The sequence below is a fragment of the Oncorhynchus mykiss genome, chromosome 3 (genome assembly GCF_057628025.1).
Source record: "Oncorhynchus mykiss isolate SJ-2025 chromosome 3, ASM5762802v1, whole genome shotgun sequence".
NCBI classification, from domain to species: Eukaryota; Metazoa; Chordata; class Actinopteri; order Salmoniformes; family Salmonidae; genus Oncorhynchus; species Oncorhynchus mykiss.
The window spans coordinates 79752028-79771960 of NC_143024.1; the positions used below are offsets into that span (position 1 = coordinate 79752028).

General features: G+C 43.3%; 2 protein-coding genes across 2 annotated transcripts in view; both read left to right on the forward strand.

Moving 5' to 3' along the window:
- The window catches only part of LOC110520463 (putative G protein-coupled receptor 156), a 35162-nt gene that overhangs the window by 1600 nt on the left and 13629 nt on the right, over positions 1–19933 (forward strand). The window contains exon 2 of the mRNA XM_021597798.3: positions 13624–13776. Within this exon, the coding sequence (XP_021453473.2) occupies positions 13660–13776 (117 nt within the window). The 5' untranslated portion in view covers positions 13624–13659. The remainder of the gene's footprint in view (positions 1–13623; positions 13777–19933) is intronic.
- On the forward strand, positions 14775–19191 carry LOC149984690 (uncharacterized). Its single transcript, XM_090230525.1, has 2 exons — positions 14775–15129; positions 15481–19191. The coding sequence occupies exons 1-2, from the start codon at positions 14775–14777 to the stop codon at positions 17529–17531; spliced, it is 2406 nt and encodes an 801-aa protein (XP_090086651.1). The 3' UTR covers positions 17532–19191.

The following is a 19933-nucleotide window of genomic DNA, read 5'->3' on the forward strand; positions in this document are numbered from 1 at the left end:
GTACAGGACTTGATAGACTACAATGGAAGATAGCTTTATTTTATTTGTAGACTTTTACAAGGCTTTTGATACAGTTGAACATTATTTTATTTTTGAGACTCTTCAATTTTTTTGGTTTTGGTCAATATTTTCAAAGTGTAATTAAGACATTTTACAATAATAGTAACAGCTCTGTTAAATTATCCCATGGAACTTCGCATTAGACGCGGAATTAAAGAAGGATGCCCAATTTCTCCTTTCTTATTTCTATTGTTTACACAAGTTATGGCACTTCATATAAATAAGGATTGTTTTAGGGATAATCAGATACAAGATAAAGAGAGAAAATGTTCACAATTGTTTTTGAAAGATCATAATGAAGTCAGGAAAGCTATTGAGGGAATGACAGTTTTCTCAGTCGCTTTGGTGCATTTTTCACATCATCACTAACATGTGCAAAATAATAAGTGCATTTCTCAGAACAATTTATACAAACTGCAATATACAATAGATATGTTTCTAAAGCTAGTCAGTCACTAAAAATCCTTAGTACATCTCTCAAAAGTAAATATTCATGCCAATGATCATGTCAGTGTCATCAGAATGATAAGTCATTGTTCACGAACAAGGTCACCAAAATGTTTAGGCATGTTGTCAATGTAACTGTGTACTTTGACAGTATTACCTGATATAAACTTAGGCTACAGTTTGGATGACAGCTACTGTATTGAAAATGCACAAGGCTGCACTTCTATGGCATATATCAATTTCAACAGTACTATTTACATATGACTGTATGTGGGTTATTGATTGAAAGAGACTGGACAACCCAAGGGGCACAAAGGAAAAAAAACTAAATTAGAAAGAAACACAGGACACCACCCCTAAGGCACAACTTTGCCCGCAGCACTGTTGTGCTGTCTCTACACATCCAGACGTTCCTGTCTGTCGACCCACATATTCTCATCCACATCACACCGGATATTTTCCCTTCCAATGCAACGTGGAAAGAATCTTTTGGAATGCGATAATATTGCGATAATATTGAAATGGAAGGAGTATCAGACCACTGCAAATCTACCAAGACCTGGCCGTCCCTCTAAACTTTCAGCTCATACAAGGAGAAGACTGATCAGAGATGCAGCCAAGAGGCCCATGATCACTCTGGATGAACTGCAGAGATCTACAGCTGAGGTGGGAGACTCTGTCCATAGGACAACAATCAGTCGTATATTGCACAAATCTGGCCTTTATGGAAGAGTGGCAAGAAGAAAGCCATTTCTTAAAGATATCCATAAAAAGTGTTGTTTTAAGTTTGCCACAAGCCACCTGGGAGACACACCAAACATGTGGAAGAAGGTGCTCTGGTCAGATGAAACCAAAATGTAACTTTTTGGCAACAATGCAAAACGTTATGTTTGGCGTAAAAGCAACACAGCTGAACACACCATCCCCACTGTCAAACATGGTGGTGGCAGCATCATGGTTTGGGCCTGCTTTTCTTCAGCAGGGACAGGGAAGATGGTTAAAATTGATGGGAAGATGGATGGAGCCAAATACAGGACCATTCTGGAAGAAAACCTGATGGAGTCTGCAAAAGACCTGAGACTGGGACGGAGATTTGTCTTCCAACAAGACAATGATCCAAAACATAAAGCAAAATCTACAATGGAATGGTTCAAAAATAAACATATCCAGGTGTTAGAATGGCCAAGTCAAAGTCCAGACCTGAATCCAATCGAGAATCTGTGGAAAGAACTGAAAACTGCTGTTCACAAATGCTCTCCATCCAACCTCACTGAGCTCGAGCTGTTTTGCAAGGAGGAATGGGAAAAAATGTCAGTCTCTCGATGTGCAAAACTGATAGAGACATACCCCAAGCGACTTACAGCTGTAATCGCAGCAAAAGGTGGCGCTACAAAGTATTAACTTTAGTATTAAATTTTGCACGCCCAATTTTTCAGTTTTTGATTTGTTAAAAAAGTTTGAAATATCCAATAAATGTCGTTCCACTTCATGATTGTGTCCCACTTGTTGTTGATTTTTCACAAAAAAATACAGTTTTATATCTTTATGTTTGAAGCCTGAAATGTGGCAAAAGGTCGCAAAGTTCAAGGGGGCCGAATACTTTCGCAAGGCACTGTATATATATGTTTTACCTGTACATACTGGTACCGTAGCTCCTTAACTCTGTCCTCATTCCTTTGGAATGGTACACGGTACAGCTGTTTCATACTCATCTGGTTTCTATGCAGCACCCTGTCGATGGTTGAGATGCTAACCGTATGGATGTTTTCAAAGACATCGTTGTCTTCTATAATGGTCCTTTGTATTTCCCTGAGTCTCATGGCATTGTTTGCTCGGACCATGGTGCAAATAGCCTCCTCCTGTTGAGGTGTGAAAAGGCGTCCTCTGCCACTGGTTTGAGGTAATCTTGCAGTCCTATGTGGGGAAAAATGCAGTGATGCATCGCACACTTTCACATTGACAAAAACTATGTGAACACACATTTTACTGTAAAACATACAGGTGGGTGCATGTAAGGTGCAGTATGTATCTGTATAGAGTATATTTCTGTATGCTGTGAAATACAAGTGGACTACTGTAATATGAAGCATTGTAGGAAGTATACAGTATACTGCTTATATACAGTAACAGTGCACTGTACATTGGTGGACATAACTGTTCTCTCTTCGAAACGTTTGAACTATTGAGGACACGGTTGATCTCCCAATATTCAGCTGCACCCTTCGACCCGCCTCAGCCATTGTAAGGCCATGATTGACAACATGGTCTACAATAGTGGCCCTTATATCATCAGATATGCGCCTATGTCCTCTTCTGCCTCTTCCTCTGTTTTGCTTTCCACCACACATCCTTGCTCCTCTTCTTCCTCCTCTTGGCTGTTGACCCTGTTCGTTTCCTGGTCCATCCATTATTGGAAAATTGCAACTCTGTGTTGTGGTCTGTCTATATATGCTTGCCAATTGATTCTTCATGAGATGCACCTTTGAGCAATTTAGACAACTGGTTGATTGTTGATTGAACTAACACTTTACATTCCTTCATGAGTGAGGGTCAATTTCACCTGCACGATTCATCAATTCACGTTTTTGTACAAAAGGTCTAATAGAAATGTGTAAAACTATGCTTGACAGTTTATGACAAATAGTTCAACAATTTTGCGGGGTAAGACTATTCAACAGAGAACCATCTACTATATTTTGATCAACATGACATGAGCAATTGATAATTTGGAAAAAAGCTGACACTTGTACATTATCAATTGCAATTTGTTCAAAGGAATAAGAAATTGCTTTAATGATGTACACAAGTGACTAGATGATTTGGAATTTGTACAAGTAGTATCAAGAATTGCACTTTTGATCTAAGAAATGCACCAAAGCGACTGAGAAAAACTGTAATGCCTTTTCACGTGTCTTGTTTATCTCTGTATATTAGGAAATGTGACTTAAACTCAGTATGTAATATCCCTGTAAAAGATGCGATCACATATCTTGCTATTAATGTACGCAAAGATCAGAAAGAAAGGGCCAACTTAAATATCTCTCCTATTGAAGAGAAAATAGTAAAGAGATTTAACTCCTGGTTATTAAGAGATCTTCATCTGGACGTGTACTTTTATCAATCTGGAGGTCCAGATGAGTTTATACCTCCTTTGCCTTGGATGTTCCTCTGTCAGTAACTAAAATGGTTGATACCAAACCTCATTATTTAATAAAAGCGGTAATATGTAGCACCCAAAGTGAGGGAGGGTTGAATGCTCTGGATTTTAAAACCTCTAATATAATCTTTAAGATCAAATGGATAAAACACTATTTAAGAAATAAGGCTCACATTTGGCATATAATCCCTAATTTAATATTCCAACAGTTTTGGGGTCTAGAATTCTTACTCAAATGCAACTTTGATGTGGGTAAAATCCCTATTAATCTTGCTAACTTTCATAAACAAGTACTTCTAACTTGGAACCTCATGTACAAACATAATTTTTTATCCACATAGATATACAATTTGGAATAATAAAGACATAAAATATAAAAACAAGTCTTTTTTTTCCAGAACTGGTTTGACAACAGCATTATCTCGGTTAAACAATTATTGAATAATGGACAACTATATGATTATCCAGAATTCAGGAGAACACACAATGTTACATTCTCTCCTGAGGACTATCACATTGTTGTTAGAGCTGTCCCTAAAGGTGCTATTCTTCTTTTAGGAGAATATATCATTACTCCAAGTGCAACTGTTGAGGATTTTGTAGCCTCAATACAGCTAGAAGGAATTGACATTTTAAACTATAAATGTAATAACATGTATATAAGAAACTATGTCAAGATTTTACTATTCCCTCTGCTAGAATATACTGAAATGCAGCCCTAGGACAAGTGAATTGGAACAAAGTCTCGTTGTTGTCTGGTAAATATTGTATATCTAATAAGGTGAAAGAAGTATCATACACACTCATTCATAGAATCCACCCTGTGAAGAACTTTATTATACACAGATTCAAAATAGCTTTTGATAATAAATGTGTATTTTGTGGTTGTGACCCAGAAACTCTTGACCATTTATTTAGGGATTGTTATGTCATAAGATTTTGGAGTGAGTTAAACTATTTTATCTTAAAAGAAACAACTATTAATGTTAATCTGAGAGACTCTGATATTCTGTTTTATTTTGAACCAAATGATATGGACTCTGATTTAGCTTTTATAAATACAAAAATGATACAATTATACAATTATCTGCTGCAAAGGATACGTTCATTAGAGTTACCAGCCTCAGAAATTTCAACCAAAACAAATCCTTCACGGAGTTCAAGTAACAGACACATCTCAACATCAACTGTTCAGAGGAGACCTTCATGGTTAAATTGCTGCAAGGAAACCACTACTAAAAGACACCAATAATAAGACAAAAATTGCTTTGGCCAAGAAACATGAGCAATGGACATTAGACTGGTGGAAATATGTCCTTTTGTCTGATGAGTCTAAATTTGCGATTTTTGGTTCACACCCCCATGTCTTTGTGAGACGCAGAGTAGGTGAACAGATGATTTCCGAATGTGTGGCTCCCACCGTGAAGCATGGAGGAGGAGGTGTGATGGTGTGGGGTTGCTTTGCTGGTGACATTGTCAGTGATTTATTTATTCAAGGCACACTTAACCAGCATGGCTACCACAGCATTCTGCAGCGATATGACACCCCATCTGGTTTGCGCTATATGGGACTATCTTTTGTTTTTCAACAGGACAATGACCCAAAACACACCTCCAGGCTGTGTAAGGCTATTTGACCAAAGAGAGTGATGGAGTGCTGCATCAGATGACCTGGCTTCCATAATCACTTGACCTCAACCCAATTGAGATGGTTTGGGATGAGTTGGACCGCAGAGTAAAGGAAAAGCAGCCAACAAGTGCTCATCATATGTGGGAACTCCTTCAATACTGTTTGAAAAGCATTCCTCATGAAGCTGATTGAGAGATTGCCATGAGTGTGCAAAGCTGTCATCAAGGCAAAGGTTGGCTACTTTGAAGAATCTCAAATATAATGATTATTTTTTTGGTTACTACATGATTCCATATGTGTTATTTCATAGTTTTAAAGTCTTCACTATTATTTTATAATGTAGAAAATAGTAAAAATAAAGAAATACCCATGAATGAGTAGGTGTGTCCTAACTTTTGACTGGTACTGTACATATTATTCAATATTTTCATCCAAACTGCTTGCGGGGTCTGCATAGCTGTCACGCCTGCTGCCTCTCTCCCTCTCAGGTGCTTGAGGGCGCCAGGTTGCATTTCATTACGCACACCTGTCACCATCATTACGCACTTCTGCGCCCATTGGACTCAGCTGGACTCCTTCACGTTTTAATTGCCTTCCCTATCTGTCTGTTTCCTCTGTTTCATCCCCATGTCAGCATTATTGTCGTTTCTGTTTCCCCTACCAGACGCTGTCCATATTCTGTTCCTGTCCATGGTGATTAAATGTTCACTCCCTGTACCTGCTTCTCGTCTCCAGCGTCCATCCTTACAACAGCCAGGCGCTAAAATAGAACTTGGTTCTAGTTTAGATACTTAACTTGCTGAAAGTCTCATCCTCCCTTCTACTCATTGATTTTTACAAGCATATACCCACGTGGGTGATTACAAGATGTGAGAGCTGAGCGAGGTTAAAGTTGGTTGCCAACCACCATAAAAAATCCACAGAAGAGAAGAAGAAGAAAGAAAGATGATTGAGGAGAGATTCATCAAGTTTATCATGTTTATCTCACATGACAAATTAGCTCGCAACAGCAAGCTAGCTAAATGTCCAAGAATGCTTCATGTGTGTTTCGACCTGTCCCCAAATGAATATAGTTGGTTTTGGTATTTTAACCTGTGTGTCATGAACGCGTCTGGTGGGGATAAACTAAATCTAAATGCGCACAATGGCAGATTCATGCGCGGAGACGGTTCGATCAGCATGTAAGAGCTGTTTGAAAAGACTGCCTGTAATTTCAGCCTGTTTTGGTGACATCACCAGGCAGTAAGTTAATAAACCAATAAGAGAGTTCCAAACCTCTCTGCCAATAACAGCTATTTTTCATTTTCCCCCTCCCAACTCAGACCCCTCCCAGAGAGTTCTGCCAACATTTTTGCTTGCGAAATTGCTCTTTATTAAGAAGCCATTTGTGTTTATTTTTGACCATTTTATCACAGTAAGGTTACCCAGAAATGATTTTATATTGAGATAAAAAAAAGGCTGCATTGAACATTTAATTGTTTTAATGTGAGATTGTAATATTTTTCACTCATTTTATTTTCTCAAATATTTTTAATCAGAGGATTATAAGACAAAGCAGACTGTTTGAAACATGCTTATTTTCAAGCTGTTTAAAGTAAAACACATTCTGGAATTTATTTAATGTTTATGGGTATGGGAGACCAGGGATGAAGTTAACACTTTCAATATCTACCAGCAGAGATAAGCTAGACTAACTCTGCACCAGCTATGATCTAAGCCCACATCATGTAGAGAAGGTGCTAAACCAAGGTAGGATGAAATTATTAGAAAAAATGTGTTTTCGAAGAGGGAAAGCAGAATTTTTTTGTTTAGGTTTTCACATCTATACATTTTCACCCCGTTGGTTTTAAGCAAGGGCAAGCAATGCCAATAACTGCATTCTTACACTTGATCATCTTTAGAATAAATGGCTAAATGGATTACAGCGTGAGGTGGAAGGTTTCAATATTGCCCCTCAGAACACTGGCCGCGCTTTGTCCAGCCGTGCTGACCGCATGCAGTTCACCCACTGCTCCCGCGCCACCCGTCTTAAATGGAGAGAGGGGATTGGGTCAGGCAAACTGACAGGGACAATAAATGGATGAAACATAATTTCTCTATTTAAAGGGTGGACAATAGTAGAAACATAGCCACTTATCACTGACAGTCCTACTGGCCATTGATCTCTGACTATACATCATCTAACAGGTGAACATAATGGATGTAGCCGAGTGAGGTGACTAGTGAAAGTTTTCAAGAGGCTAACTATAAGCTCTTACAGTAAAGTTGTCTTCTCCGCCCGAGACCAGGACAAATGTAGACAGAGACACACCTTATAACCATTATGCTGTGTACTGTCAAAACATGTCCGTCACCTTGCAGCCGGGGCTGGAATCGGGTTTCATGTGCGTTGCTCATGCTGAATTCCGTGTTAGGTGTTAACTGACCTTTGTTGACCTCGTCAAGGTGGCATACTTTTCAACGTGGTTGAAACTGATGGAGAGGATTTTGAAAAACCGGTGGAAAGCCTCTTTGGCCCGGTTGTGTCTGCAGGAATGTCCAACGGTGTGATCTAAACTGGGAAAATTGGAGATTATGGGATTTAAAAAAAAACTAAAGGTGAGAACACAACAGTTCACCTGACACACGACTGAATCCAAACGTTACACTGTTCATTTTATGTGCATTTTACATTTATTGTACTTTTTGACACATTTGTTGATAATGCAGTCTGAAAATACTCTGGAGACATTCACTAACATGAGAATATTCCTGGAGAATGTGGGGTAGGTACAACATAAGACAAACAAATAACAAAGGTTTGAGTAAGAGGCCTAGTTTCACGCTTTTAATGTCACATGCACAAAGTACAGTGAAATGCATTTCTTGTAAACTCAAAACCCAACCATGCAGTAATCAATAACAATGTAATACTAAAAATAACAAAGTAGAACAAAAACACGATAAATAAAATAATAAGAACATGATAAAGTAAGTAAGCATGCTATATACAGGGTCAGTCAGTTTCAGTATTTACAATGGTCAGGGATACTGGAGTGGTAGAGGTAGATATGTATAGGGGAAACATGACTAGGCAGGATATATAATAAACAGAGTAGCAGCAGTGTATATGATGATTGTATGTGAGTGAGCGTATAAATGTATGTGTATATTATGTGTGTAAGGAAATGATTTGAGTGAGTGTTTGTGTGTGTGTTGGAGTGTCAGTGTGCTTGAGTGTGTACAGCCCTCTGAGTGTGCATAGAGACCGTGCAAAAATGTATTACAAGGGTCAACTCAGATAGTCTGTGTAGCCATTTTGTTATCTATTTAGCAGTCTTATGGCTTGGGGGTAGAAGCTGTTCATGAGCCTGTTGGTGTCAGACTTGGTGCACCGGTACCGCTTTCCATGCAGAACGAGAGAGAACAGTCTATGTCTTGGGTGGCTGGAGTCTTTAATGATTTTCCCGGGCCGTCCTTTCACACCGCCTGATATACTGGGCTGCTTGCACCACCCTCTGTAGCGCCATGCGATAGAGGGCGGTGCTATTGCCATACCAAGCAGTGATGCAACCAGTCAAGATGCTCTCATTGGTACAGCTGTAGAACGTTTTGAGGATTTCATGTAAAATCTTCTCAACCTCCTGAGGGGGAAGAGGTGCAGTTGCACCTTCTTCATGACTGTTGATGTGTGTGGACCATTTTAAGTCCTTTGTGATTTGGACACCGAGGAACTTGAAGCTCTCTACCCGCTCTACTGCAACACCGTTGATGTGGATGGGGGACGGGCCCGCCCCCCCGTTTCCTGTAGTCCACGAACAGCTACTTGGTCTCACTGACATTGAGGGAGAGGTTGTTGTTCCGGCATCACACTGCCATCCTCCCTGTAGGCTGCCTCATAATCGCCGGTGTTCAGGCCTACCTCCGTCGTGTCATCAGAGAACTTGATGATGGTGTTGGAGTCGTACGTGGCCATGCAGTCGTAGGTGAACAGGGAGTACAGGAGGGGACTAAGCACACCAGTCCAATGGGTCAGTGGCGGCACTCACACCCATTATGATGTTGTTATTGTCGAAGCCTGCATAAAATGCATTGAGTTTCATCTGGTAGAGAGGCGTTGTTGGCCAGATCGTGTCTGGGTTTTCCTTTGTAATCCGTAATGGACTGTAGCCCCTGCCACATGCGGCGGGCGTATGATATGGGAATCTGAAGTGCACATTTGGACTCACAGGTGTTTGGCTTGCTTGTATGAGATCAAAGCAGTATTTATTATAATCCTCAATGGCTTGTCTTTCAAAATACATAGAGTGCTAATAATTTACAGCATTTCCCTCACTCAGACAACAAACATTTAGTAAAAGTTGCCCAATAGCAGGAGTGATGGGGACAACTTATTGTCACACGCAATGCTCAAGTTCAGAACGGCTGTCAGTCAAAACCCATACAGAGCAATGAAGCGCAAACTCCATCACACCTAGACAAGCAGAAATGTCATGCATCTTTTCAAACAGCTTTAAACTTAAAGGACATTATCATAATTTTCACAATTTCACAGTATTATTGCAACCTCATAATGTGGAAATGTACACTCAGTCGCCAGTTTATTAGTTACACCATCCTGTTCACGAAAATGGTTTGCTCCTACAGACAGTGAGTCACGTGGCTGTGACACGTAACTCACTGTCTGCTCAGTGCTCACTGTCTGCTCAGCTGGCTCGTCGGGCTCCTACGCCTCAGCCGGCTCATCGGGCTCCCAGGCTCCCATGCCTCAGCTGGTTAGCCAGGCTCTCATGCCTCAGCTGGTTAGCCAGGCTCCCATGCCTCACCAGGATTGTCAGGCTCCCATGCCTCAGCTGGTTAGCCAGGCTCCCATGCCTCAGCTGGTTAGCCAGGCTCCCATGCCTCAGCTTGTTAGCCAGGCTCCCATGCCTCACCAGGATCGTCAGGCTCCCATGCCTCAGCTGGTTAGCCAGGCTCCCATGCCTCAGCTGGTTAGCCAGGCTCCCATGCCTCAGCTGGTTAGCCAGGCTCCCATGCCTCAGCTGGTTAGCCAGGCTCCCATGCCTCAGCTGGTTAGCCAAGCTCCCATGCCTCAGCTGGTCAGCCAGGCTCCCACGTCTCTGCCGGTTCGTCGGGCTTCTACGCCTCAGCTAGCTTGTCCAGCGCCCATGCCTCAGCTAGCTTGTCCAGCGCCCATGCCTCAACTAGCTTGTCCAGCGCCCATGCCTCAACTAGCTTGTCCAGCGCCCATGCCTCAGCTAGCTTGTCCAGCGCCCATGCCTCAGTTAGCTTGTCCAAGCCCATGCCTCAGCTAGCTTGTCCAGCGCCCATGCCTCAGCTAGCTTGTCCTGCACCCATGCCTCGGCCGGCACATCAGGCTTGCCCAGGTGGTATGCCAGGTGGCGCCCCTAGAGGGTGTGGTACTATCACGCCTGCTCCCGCTCCCCCTCCCCCTCTCTGGCGATCGAGGGTGCCAGGCTGCCCTTCATTACGCACACCTGTCTCCGTCATTACGCACAGCTGCTTAATATTGGTCTCACCGGGACTCGATTACTTTGTTAATTGCCCTTCTTTATCTGTCTGTTCCTCAGTTGGTTCCCCCGTGTCAGCATTATTTTCGTATTGTCGTTATATTCCCCGTCCAGACGCTGTTCTTGTTTTGGTTTGATGTCCGTTTTCCCAGTAAATGTTCACTCCCTGTACTTACTTATTGTCTCCAGCGTCGATCCTTACAGCTTGCTGTATAAAAAGGCATTATTACTCTTCGACTGAACATTAGAATAGGCAAAACGCTTTGCGCATGGTATGATCGTCGGTGCCAGGCACGCCGGTTCCATTATCTCAGAAACAGCCAGCCTCCTGGGCTTTTCACGCACAACAGTCTCTAGGATTTACCAAAATTGGTGCCAAAAACAAAAAGCATCCAGTCAGCGGCAGTCCTGTGGGTGAAAACAACTCGTTGATGAGAGGTCGAAGGAGAAGGGCAAGAATCGTGCAAGTTAACAGGCGGCCACAAACAGGCATATAACAGCGGTGTGCAGAAAGGCATCTCGGAAAGGACAACTCGTTGGTCCTTGTCACAAATGGGCTATTGCAGCAGACGACCACACCAACACTGCCATCACCAACACTGGACAATTCAGGAGTGGAAAAACATTGCCTGGTCCGACAAAACACTTTTCCTGTTGCGTCATGCTGATAGCAGGCAGAATTTGGCATAAGCAGCATGAGTCAATGATCCCATCCTGCCTGGTGTCAACGGTACAGGCTGGTGGCGGTGGTGTAATGGTGTGGGGAATGCTTTCCTGTCACACGTTAGGTCCCTTGATACCAATTGAGCAACATTTGAACGCTACAGCATCTCTAAACATTGTTGCTGACCAGGTGCATCCCTTCAAGTCTACAAGGGGATCTGACCCGGTACTAGATGGGTGTACCTAAAAAAAACGGGCCACTGAGTGTATATAAAACACAGGAAAATCTCATTTTTTGACTGCACTAGACCTGTGAGTAAAACAATGTAAGTCACACAGCATAGTGAGAGTAGCCTACCCTGTCATCAGCCTGCGACTCTATCGATACTGAGAGACAGTCAAAGCCCTGGGGATGTCTTAGTCAGCACACAGACAGTGACACATAAAGCACACACACACAATTGTCAGTTAGGACACTCATAAACACATTAATCTAGACCCAGTTACAGACAGATACACACACACACACACACACTCACGCATATATGCACATACACACAACTATAAACATAAAGATAGATGTACACAAACGACATGTGGCCCATGAGTCAGTGTGGTTGTTGAAGGGGTACTGTAGAAGACAGATCGAAACATTGTATGATGTCATGTGCCATTGTACATAATTATATCAGCGACATGTCAGTGTAACCCAGGTGTAACCTCATAAAACACCTAAGATAATCCTATGGTTCTTCTAGCTGCTGCTTGTTCTGGTTTATGGATGGATCTGTTGTTTATTTGTTGTTGTTTATTTGTCATGGACCAGAACACATATGCGGGACCACTGTCTTGCATTGTAAGTTACCTGTCAAGCTCAATAACATCATTGGTTTTTGGGTAATCACATAAAACAGTATGATATTACAGTGAAACTAGTGCACAATAAATACACTCTCACATACATACATCTAACTGTGGTCATATATTATGTCATTCAGCTCTGTGTTGTTTTGTGGAGACTGAGGACAAGCAGAAGCATGCAAACTTCCTCTCCAATTGGCCAAATCCTGTGCTCTTAGTCGGGTTTGGTCAGACCTCGCTGTGGCCTTTTAAGCATTGCCTTTCCCAGTAGCTTTCCTGAAGTTTCTGTGGTAATTGTCTGTCCAATCTACCCTTATTCACAAAGCTGTGTAATTTTTACTGTCACATTAATTTAACATTTACATTTGAGTAATTTAGTAGACACTCTTATCCAGAGCGACTTACAGGAGCAATTAGGGTTAAGTGCCTTGCTCAAGGGGCAGAGGCAGATTTTTAATCTAGTCGGCTCAGGGATTCAACCAGCGACCTTTCAGTTATTGGCCCAATGCCCTTAACCGCTAGGCTACCTTCCGCACACTCTATTCTGCCTACCTACCACACACTCCTATATGAATCTAGTGTTTCAAAGTTCACTGTCAGTGTGTTTCCCCTTAGACTACACTACACTTCCCATGAGCAGTGTGACTGGCTGCTCCTAACACCATTCCTGTCCTGTTAGATTGGGACCTTTGTAATAGCTCCATTCCTGTCCTGTTAGATTGGGATTTTTGTAATGGCTCCATTCCTGTCCTGTTAGATTGGGACCTTTGTAATGGCTCCATTCCTGTCCTGTTAGATTGGGACCTTTGTAATGGCTCCATTCCTGTCCTGTTAGATTGGGACCTTTGTAATGGCTCCACCCTGTGGTGAGCATTGAGCAGTGTGCTGAGTTCATTTATTTATGTATTTATTTAACCTTTATTTAACTAGGCAAGTCAGTTAAGACAAATTCTTATTTACTATGACGGCCTACCAAAAGGCAAAAGGCCTCCTGCAGGGACGGGGGCTGGGATTAAAGATCTAAATAAACAAAATAAAATAAATCTTAATCAAAATAAATAGTAGTAGGAGACTTGAGTATAGTTTTTTTTATCTAGCATTACTTCTGCACTCTTGTGTTTTGTGAAACTCAATATTTCTGACTGGGAAGAGAGAATAGGAGTTTGTGTGTTATTAAACACACGTAAGAACGGTATTAAATATGTGTTTGTGTCTCTCCTCTCAGTTTACCTGTGTCTGTATGTAGTATTGTAGTGTGTTGAAACAGTTAATGACAGCTGTGTGTTGTTCTTCAGGATGTGTGTGTGAGGGCTGACAGACTGGGTCCAGCCATGGAATCAGAGCAGAACTGCAGCTCTTACTGTGACTCCAGACTCTGCCTCATCCACCCTGGAGTCAATACACAAAAGGGCCTGGAGATACTGCAGAGACTATGTACCCTCAGCACGGTAAACACACGCACATGCACACACACACACAAACACTTGCTTTTGTTTTGACCTCTGTGCCCATTGCCCAAAGTGTCCGCCCACTGGGCACACAGTGGTTGGATCAACGTTGTTTCCACGTTGTTTCAATAAAATTACATTGTGCCAACGTAGAATAGACGTTAAATTGACATCCGTGCCCAGTGTGAGGGTCAGGTGTAAGGTTGGTGTTACACCCTTCTAAATGATCTCTTTTCAATTTAATGAGCTAAACTAATAACATATCATGTGAACATTGTGATATTTTTCTGGAATAATTGTATTAGAACAGTGAAAAAGTATGTATGTAGAGAGTTATAAAAAGATATCTGCTCCTTTAAGAGATGGAAAAGGAAGCTCAATGTATTTCAATGTGGTGTCAGGAGGAGCCTGGTGCTGAAATGGAACTGAACAGCAGAGCTGAATGTTGAATACCCGAACACACTTTCTGCTTATACATTTCTTTGAGCACTTGAACTAAGTCTCCTGCACTCGGAGTCCTCAGGATTCAAGAGAAAAAAAAGATCCGCCAACAACACCCATCGTCTCAGGTAAGAACCCACTGGGCACTGACTTCAATTCAACGTCTCTTCCACGTTGGTTCAACCTAACCAGTGTGTGCCCATTGGGAAGATAAAGAACAAATCTTCTAATTTTCTTGTGTATCATAGCTTCTCTTGTTTGCTCTGTGTTTAAAATTCCAGCATTATTGTTTATTTCATAAATTAAATAAGTGAGAATAAATTACGTACAGTAAGTGTACTTATTTTGTAAATGGCAAAATAACACAGATTGCTGACTCGTTCAGGAAAATTGATTTCACTTTCTGTTTATTCGCAGGCATGGCATCATTTAGCACTGTACTGTCTGAAGATCAGTTCCATTCTGTCTGTCGGAATGTTTTCAAGAATCCAGTCACAACCCCATGCAATCACAACTTCTGCGTGGCTTGTATCAACGAATACTGGAGAACCAATGTCATGTGCCAGTGTCCACTGTGTAAGCACACATTCCCCAAAAGACCTGAGCCAAAGGTCAATACTTTCATTTCTGAACTGGTTGATTGCTTCTGGGCACCAGGTCAAGGGAATGACACCAACCACTTGGAGCAAGCGGCAGCCAAACCTGGAGCTGGAGAACTGAACTGCGACTTCTGCATTGGAGGGAAGGTCAAGGCCATGAAGTCTTGTCTAAATTGTCAGGCTTCACACTGTGAGACTCACCTGGAGACTCATAAGAATGTCCCAGCTTTAAAGAAACACAAGCTGATCAACCCTGTGGGGAATCTTGAAGAACGATTGTGTAAGAGGCATGATATACCTCTGGAGCAGTTCTGTAAGACTGACCAGACATATGTGTGTCAGTTCTGCACAGAGACTTGACCACAATGCCCACAACATCGTCTCTCTAGTGGACGAAAGCAGGGACATGAAAGCTCAGCTGGAAAAGATGGACGTTGATGTGAAGCAAATAATTCAGGGTCGACTGCAGAAAGTTAAGGAGATTAAAGGAACAGCACAGTCCAATAAAATAAATGCAGAGAAAGAGATAAAGGAAAGCTTGCAGATCTTTACAGAATGAATGCGCTCTATAGAGAGTGGCCAGGCTGAGCTTATTGGGGCGGTTGAGGAGAAGCAGAAAGCAGTGGAGAGCCAGGCTGAGCTTATTGGGGCGGTTGAGGAGAAGCAGAAAGCAGCCGAGAGATTGGGGCGGTTGAGGAGAAGCAGAAAGCAGCCGAGAGCCAGGCTGAGCTTATTGAGGCGGTTGAGGAGAAGCAGAAAGCAGCCGAGAGCCAGGCTGAGCTTATTGAGGCGGTTGAGGAGAAGCAGAAAGCAGTGGAGAGCCAGGCTGAGCTTATTGAGGCGGTTGAGGAGAAGCAGAAAGCAGTGGAGAGCCAGGCTGAGCTTATTGAGGCGGTTGAGGAGAAGCAGAAAGCAGCAGAGAGCCAGGCTGAGCTTATTGAGGCGGTTGAGGAGAAGCAGAAAGCAGCAGAGAGCCAGGCTGAGCTTATTGAGGCGGTTGAGGAGAAGCAGAAAGCAGTGGAGAGCCAGGCTGAGCTTATTGAGGCGGTTGAGGAGAAGCAGAAAGCAGCAGAGAGCCAGGCTGAGCTTATTGAGGCGGTTGAGGAGAAGCAGAAAGCAGCAGAGAGCCAGGCTGAGCTTATTGAGGCGGTTGAGGAGAAGCAGAAAGCAGTGGAGAGCCAGGCTGAGCTTATTGAGGCGGTTGAGGAGAAGCAGAAAGCAGTGGAGAGCCAGGCTGAGCTTATTGAGGCGGTTGAGGAGAAGCAGAAAGCAGCCGAGAGCCAGGCTGAGCTTATTGAGGCGGTTGAGGAGAAGCAGAAAGCAGCAGAGAGCCAGGCTGAGCTTATTGAGGCGGTTGAGGAGAAGCAGAAAGCAGCCGGGAGCCAGGCTGAGCTTATTGAGGCGGTTGAGGAGAAGCAGAAAGCAGCGGAGAGCCAGGCTGAGCTTATTGAGGCGGTTGAGGAGAAGCAGAAAGCAGCAGAGAGCCAGGCTGAGCTTATTGGGGCGGTTGAGGAGAAGCAGAAAGCAGCCGAGAGCCAGGCTGAGCTTATTGGGGCGGTTGAGGAGAAGCAGAAAGCAGTGGAGAGCCAGGCTGAGCTTATTGGGGCGGTTGAGGAGAAGCAGAAAGCAGTGGAGAGCCAGGCTCAGCTTATTGAGGCGGTTGAGGAGAAGCAGAAAGCAGTGGAGAGCCAGGCTGAGCTTATTGAGGCGGTTGAGGAGAAGCAGAAAGCAGTGGAGAGCCAGGCTGAGCTTATTGGGGCGGTTGAGGAGAAGCAGAAAGCAGCAGAGAGCCAGGCTGAGCTTATTGAGGCGGTTGAGGAGAAGCAGAAAGCAGTGGAGAGCCAGGCTGAGCTTATTGAGGCGGTTGAGGAGAAGCAGAAAGCAGCAGAGAGCCAGGCTGAGCTTATTGAGGCGGTTGAGGAGAAGCAGAAAGCAGTGGAGAGCCAGGCTGAGCTTATTGGGGCGGTTGAGGAGAAGCAGAAAGCAGCAGAGAGCCAGGCTGAGCTTATTGAGGCGGTTGAGGAGAAGCAGAAAGCAGTGGAGAGCCAGGCTGAGCTTATTGAGGCGGTTGAGGAGAAGCAGAAAGCAGTGGAGAGCCAGGCTCAGCTTATTGAGGCGGTTGAGGAGAAGCAGAAAGCATTGGAGAGCCAGGCTGAGCTTATTGAGGCGGTTGAGGAGAAGCAGAAAGCAGTGGAGAGCCAGGCTGAGCTTATTGAGGCGGTTGAGGAGAAGCAGAAAGCAGTGGAGAGCCAGGCTGAGCTTATTGAGGCGGTTGAGGAGAAGCAGAAAGCAGTGGAGAGCCAGGCTGAGCTTATTGAGGCGGTTGAGGAGAAGCAGAAAGCAGTGGAGAGCCAGGCTGAGCTTATTGAGGCGGTTGAGGAGAAGCAGAAAGCAGCAGAGAGCCAGGCTGAGCTTATTGAGGCGGTTGAGGAGAAGCAGAAAGCAGCAGAGAGCCAGGCTGAGCTTATTGAGGCGGTTGAGGAGAAGCAGAAAGCAGCAGAGAGCCAGGCTGAGCTTATTGAGGCGGTTGAGGAGAAGCAGAAAGCAGCAGAGAGCCAGGCTGAGCTTATTGAGGCGGTTGAGGAGAAGCAGAAAGCAGCAGAGAGCCAGGCTGAGCTTATTGAGGCGGTTGAGGAGAAGCAGAAAGCAGCGGAGAGCCAGGCTGAAGGGCTCATTAAAGAGCTGGAGACGGAAATCACTGAGCTAAAGCAGTGACGCTCTAAGATAGAGCATCTCTCACACACCAGGGACTACTTTCACCCCCTCCAGAGCTTCCCATCCCTGAGCAACACTAACCACCAAGGACTGATCGGAGATCAGGAGTCAAGAGTGTTGAGTATATTGGGACGGTGAAGAACGCTGTGAGGAGAGCTGGCTCTCAGTTTGAAGAGACACTGAACAAGGAAGTGAAGAGGTTATGTGATTCTGAGCTGAAGATGATACAGCAGTGGTCAGTAGATGTAACTCTGGACCTTGATACTGCCCACCCAAATCTTCTCCTCTCTGAAGATACGAAACAAGCAAGACATGCGGGTAGAAGACAAAACCTCCCTGGCAACCCAGAAATGTTTTCCACATTTCCAGCATCCTGGGAAAGGAGGGCTTCTCCTCAGGGAGATTCTACTACGAGGTGCAGGTGAAGGGAAATACTCTCTGGAGTGAAGGAGTGGCCAGAGTGTCCATCAACAGAAAGGTTATTGCAGAAAAGCCTGAGAATGGACTCTGGACTGTCCAGCTGGGAAAAGGGAATGTCTATCAGGCCTGCACCACAGACTCTACCCCCCTCTCCCTGAGTAAGAAGCCCCAGACGATAGGGTCTATGTGGATTATGAAGAGGGTGAGGTCTCCTTGTACGATGCTCATACCAGTTCTCGTATCAACTTGTTTACTGGTTGTACCTTCACTGACACACTTTACCCATACTTCAACCTTGGGTTTTGTGGCATTGATAAAATGTCAGCACCATTGATCATCTCTCTGGGAGACAATCTGATTGAGATTTCACTCATGTGTCGTTGACATCCTAAAGAACAGGACTTTCCATACATTGATTTATTTTCAATCACTAGAGAGGTATATATTTTGTTGTTGTTGAGGGGTTACAGGTATAATATTTAAATTCAAATCAATTCATTTTCTCAATTCATTATTTCACACCCCCAACCTCTCATCTCATCCCATTTCCCCAACCACACCCAGCCAACATGTATCCATCCAACCCCAGTTGTACGTACTGCCAAATCCTCTAAAACAACGTTGGGAGGAAGCTTATGATAGAGAAATGAACATTCAATTCTCTGGCAACAGCTCAGGTGGACATTCCTGCAGTTAGCATGCCAATTGCATGCTCCCTCAAAACATGAGACATCTGTGGAATTGTGTTGTGTGACAAAACTGCACATTTAGAGTGGCCTTTTATTGTCCCCAGCACAAGGTGCACCTGTGTAATGATCATACTGTTTAATGAACTTAATATGCCACCCCTGTCAGGTGGATGGATCATCTTGGCAAAGTAGAAATGCTCACTAACAGGGATGTAAAATTTAGTGCACAAAATTTGAGAGAAATAAGCATTTTATGCGTATGGAACATTTCTGGGATCTTTTCTTTCAGCCAATGAAATATGGGACCAACAATTCACATGTTGCGTTAATATGTTTGTTCAGTGTAGATATATAGATTGTATCTTGCTCAGAAATCTGGAATCGCATTTGCAGGAGTCTATTGTGATGTCTTTTACGATTGTATGATGACAAAGTGAACATGTAGCTCCTTACTAATCCTGCCCCAATATATGCACCTGTATCTGAAAAATGGTGTGTGAAAATATTACATTTAATCATCTTTGCATGAATAAAATTATCTGCAATGGGCACACTGCTTTTCGATATCTTTGTTATTTGGTCAAATCCTCAGTAAATCTTCTGTGGCTACAACAAAAACAGCATTATGAACTCCTACATAATATGAACAGAAAGTGTGAAGGTATTGGATAAATGGCAACCATAAAGATACATGGTTCAGCTGACAGTCATGTTAAGGGTTAATTCATCCATGTACTTTACCTTTGAGAGAAGCTGCAGTGCAGCCTAGCACTAAGAGACAGGGACAAGCCATGGTAAATGGCACTCTAAAATGAGAACTTTATGCTTAGGCATAGCAAAATTCCCTCACAGATCGCTCTACAAGATTGAGTACAAAATATACTGACTTTGACATGGCTGCACCTTCTGAATACACACACAGAGGTGAGTAGAAGTTTGTGAAAACAGCTAGCTGGAGCTTGTCTGAGCAGTCAGCTGTGAATGCCCTCACCCGCTAGTAAATATTTCTGTTTGTTAAGATTCTGACTCGCTACAGGCAGATATGTCCATATCTAGAGTTTTATTGGCTCTTGTTCACCAGCACACACAAACACATAGAAGTTGTCTTTGTGATACATATGAAGGAATGGACTTGTGGTTTTAATGGATGCACGCAAATCTTCCTCAAGAATACAAATCTTTGTATTCTTGACTTCAGAACGTTCCCGTGAATAAACATTTAACTGTGGTAGACTGGGCCTCTGTCTGTTTTCATTTCTATCAGTATCTTACAAATCCTGACATAGCATACTG

What these genes read in the sequence shown, in the direction of transcription:
- LOC149984690 (XM_090230525.1), top strand. Translation starts at nt 14,775, where the DNA reads ATGTGCCAGTGTCCACTGTGTAAGCACACATTCCCCAAAAGACCTGAG. An exon ending in TATACCTCTGGAGCAGTTCT is followed by an intron (nt 15,130 to 15,480) that starts GTAAGACTGACC and finishes GTTGAGGAGAAG; the next exon opens with CAGAAAGCAGCCGAGAGATT.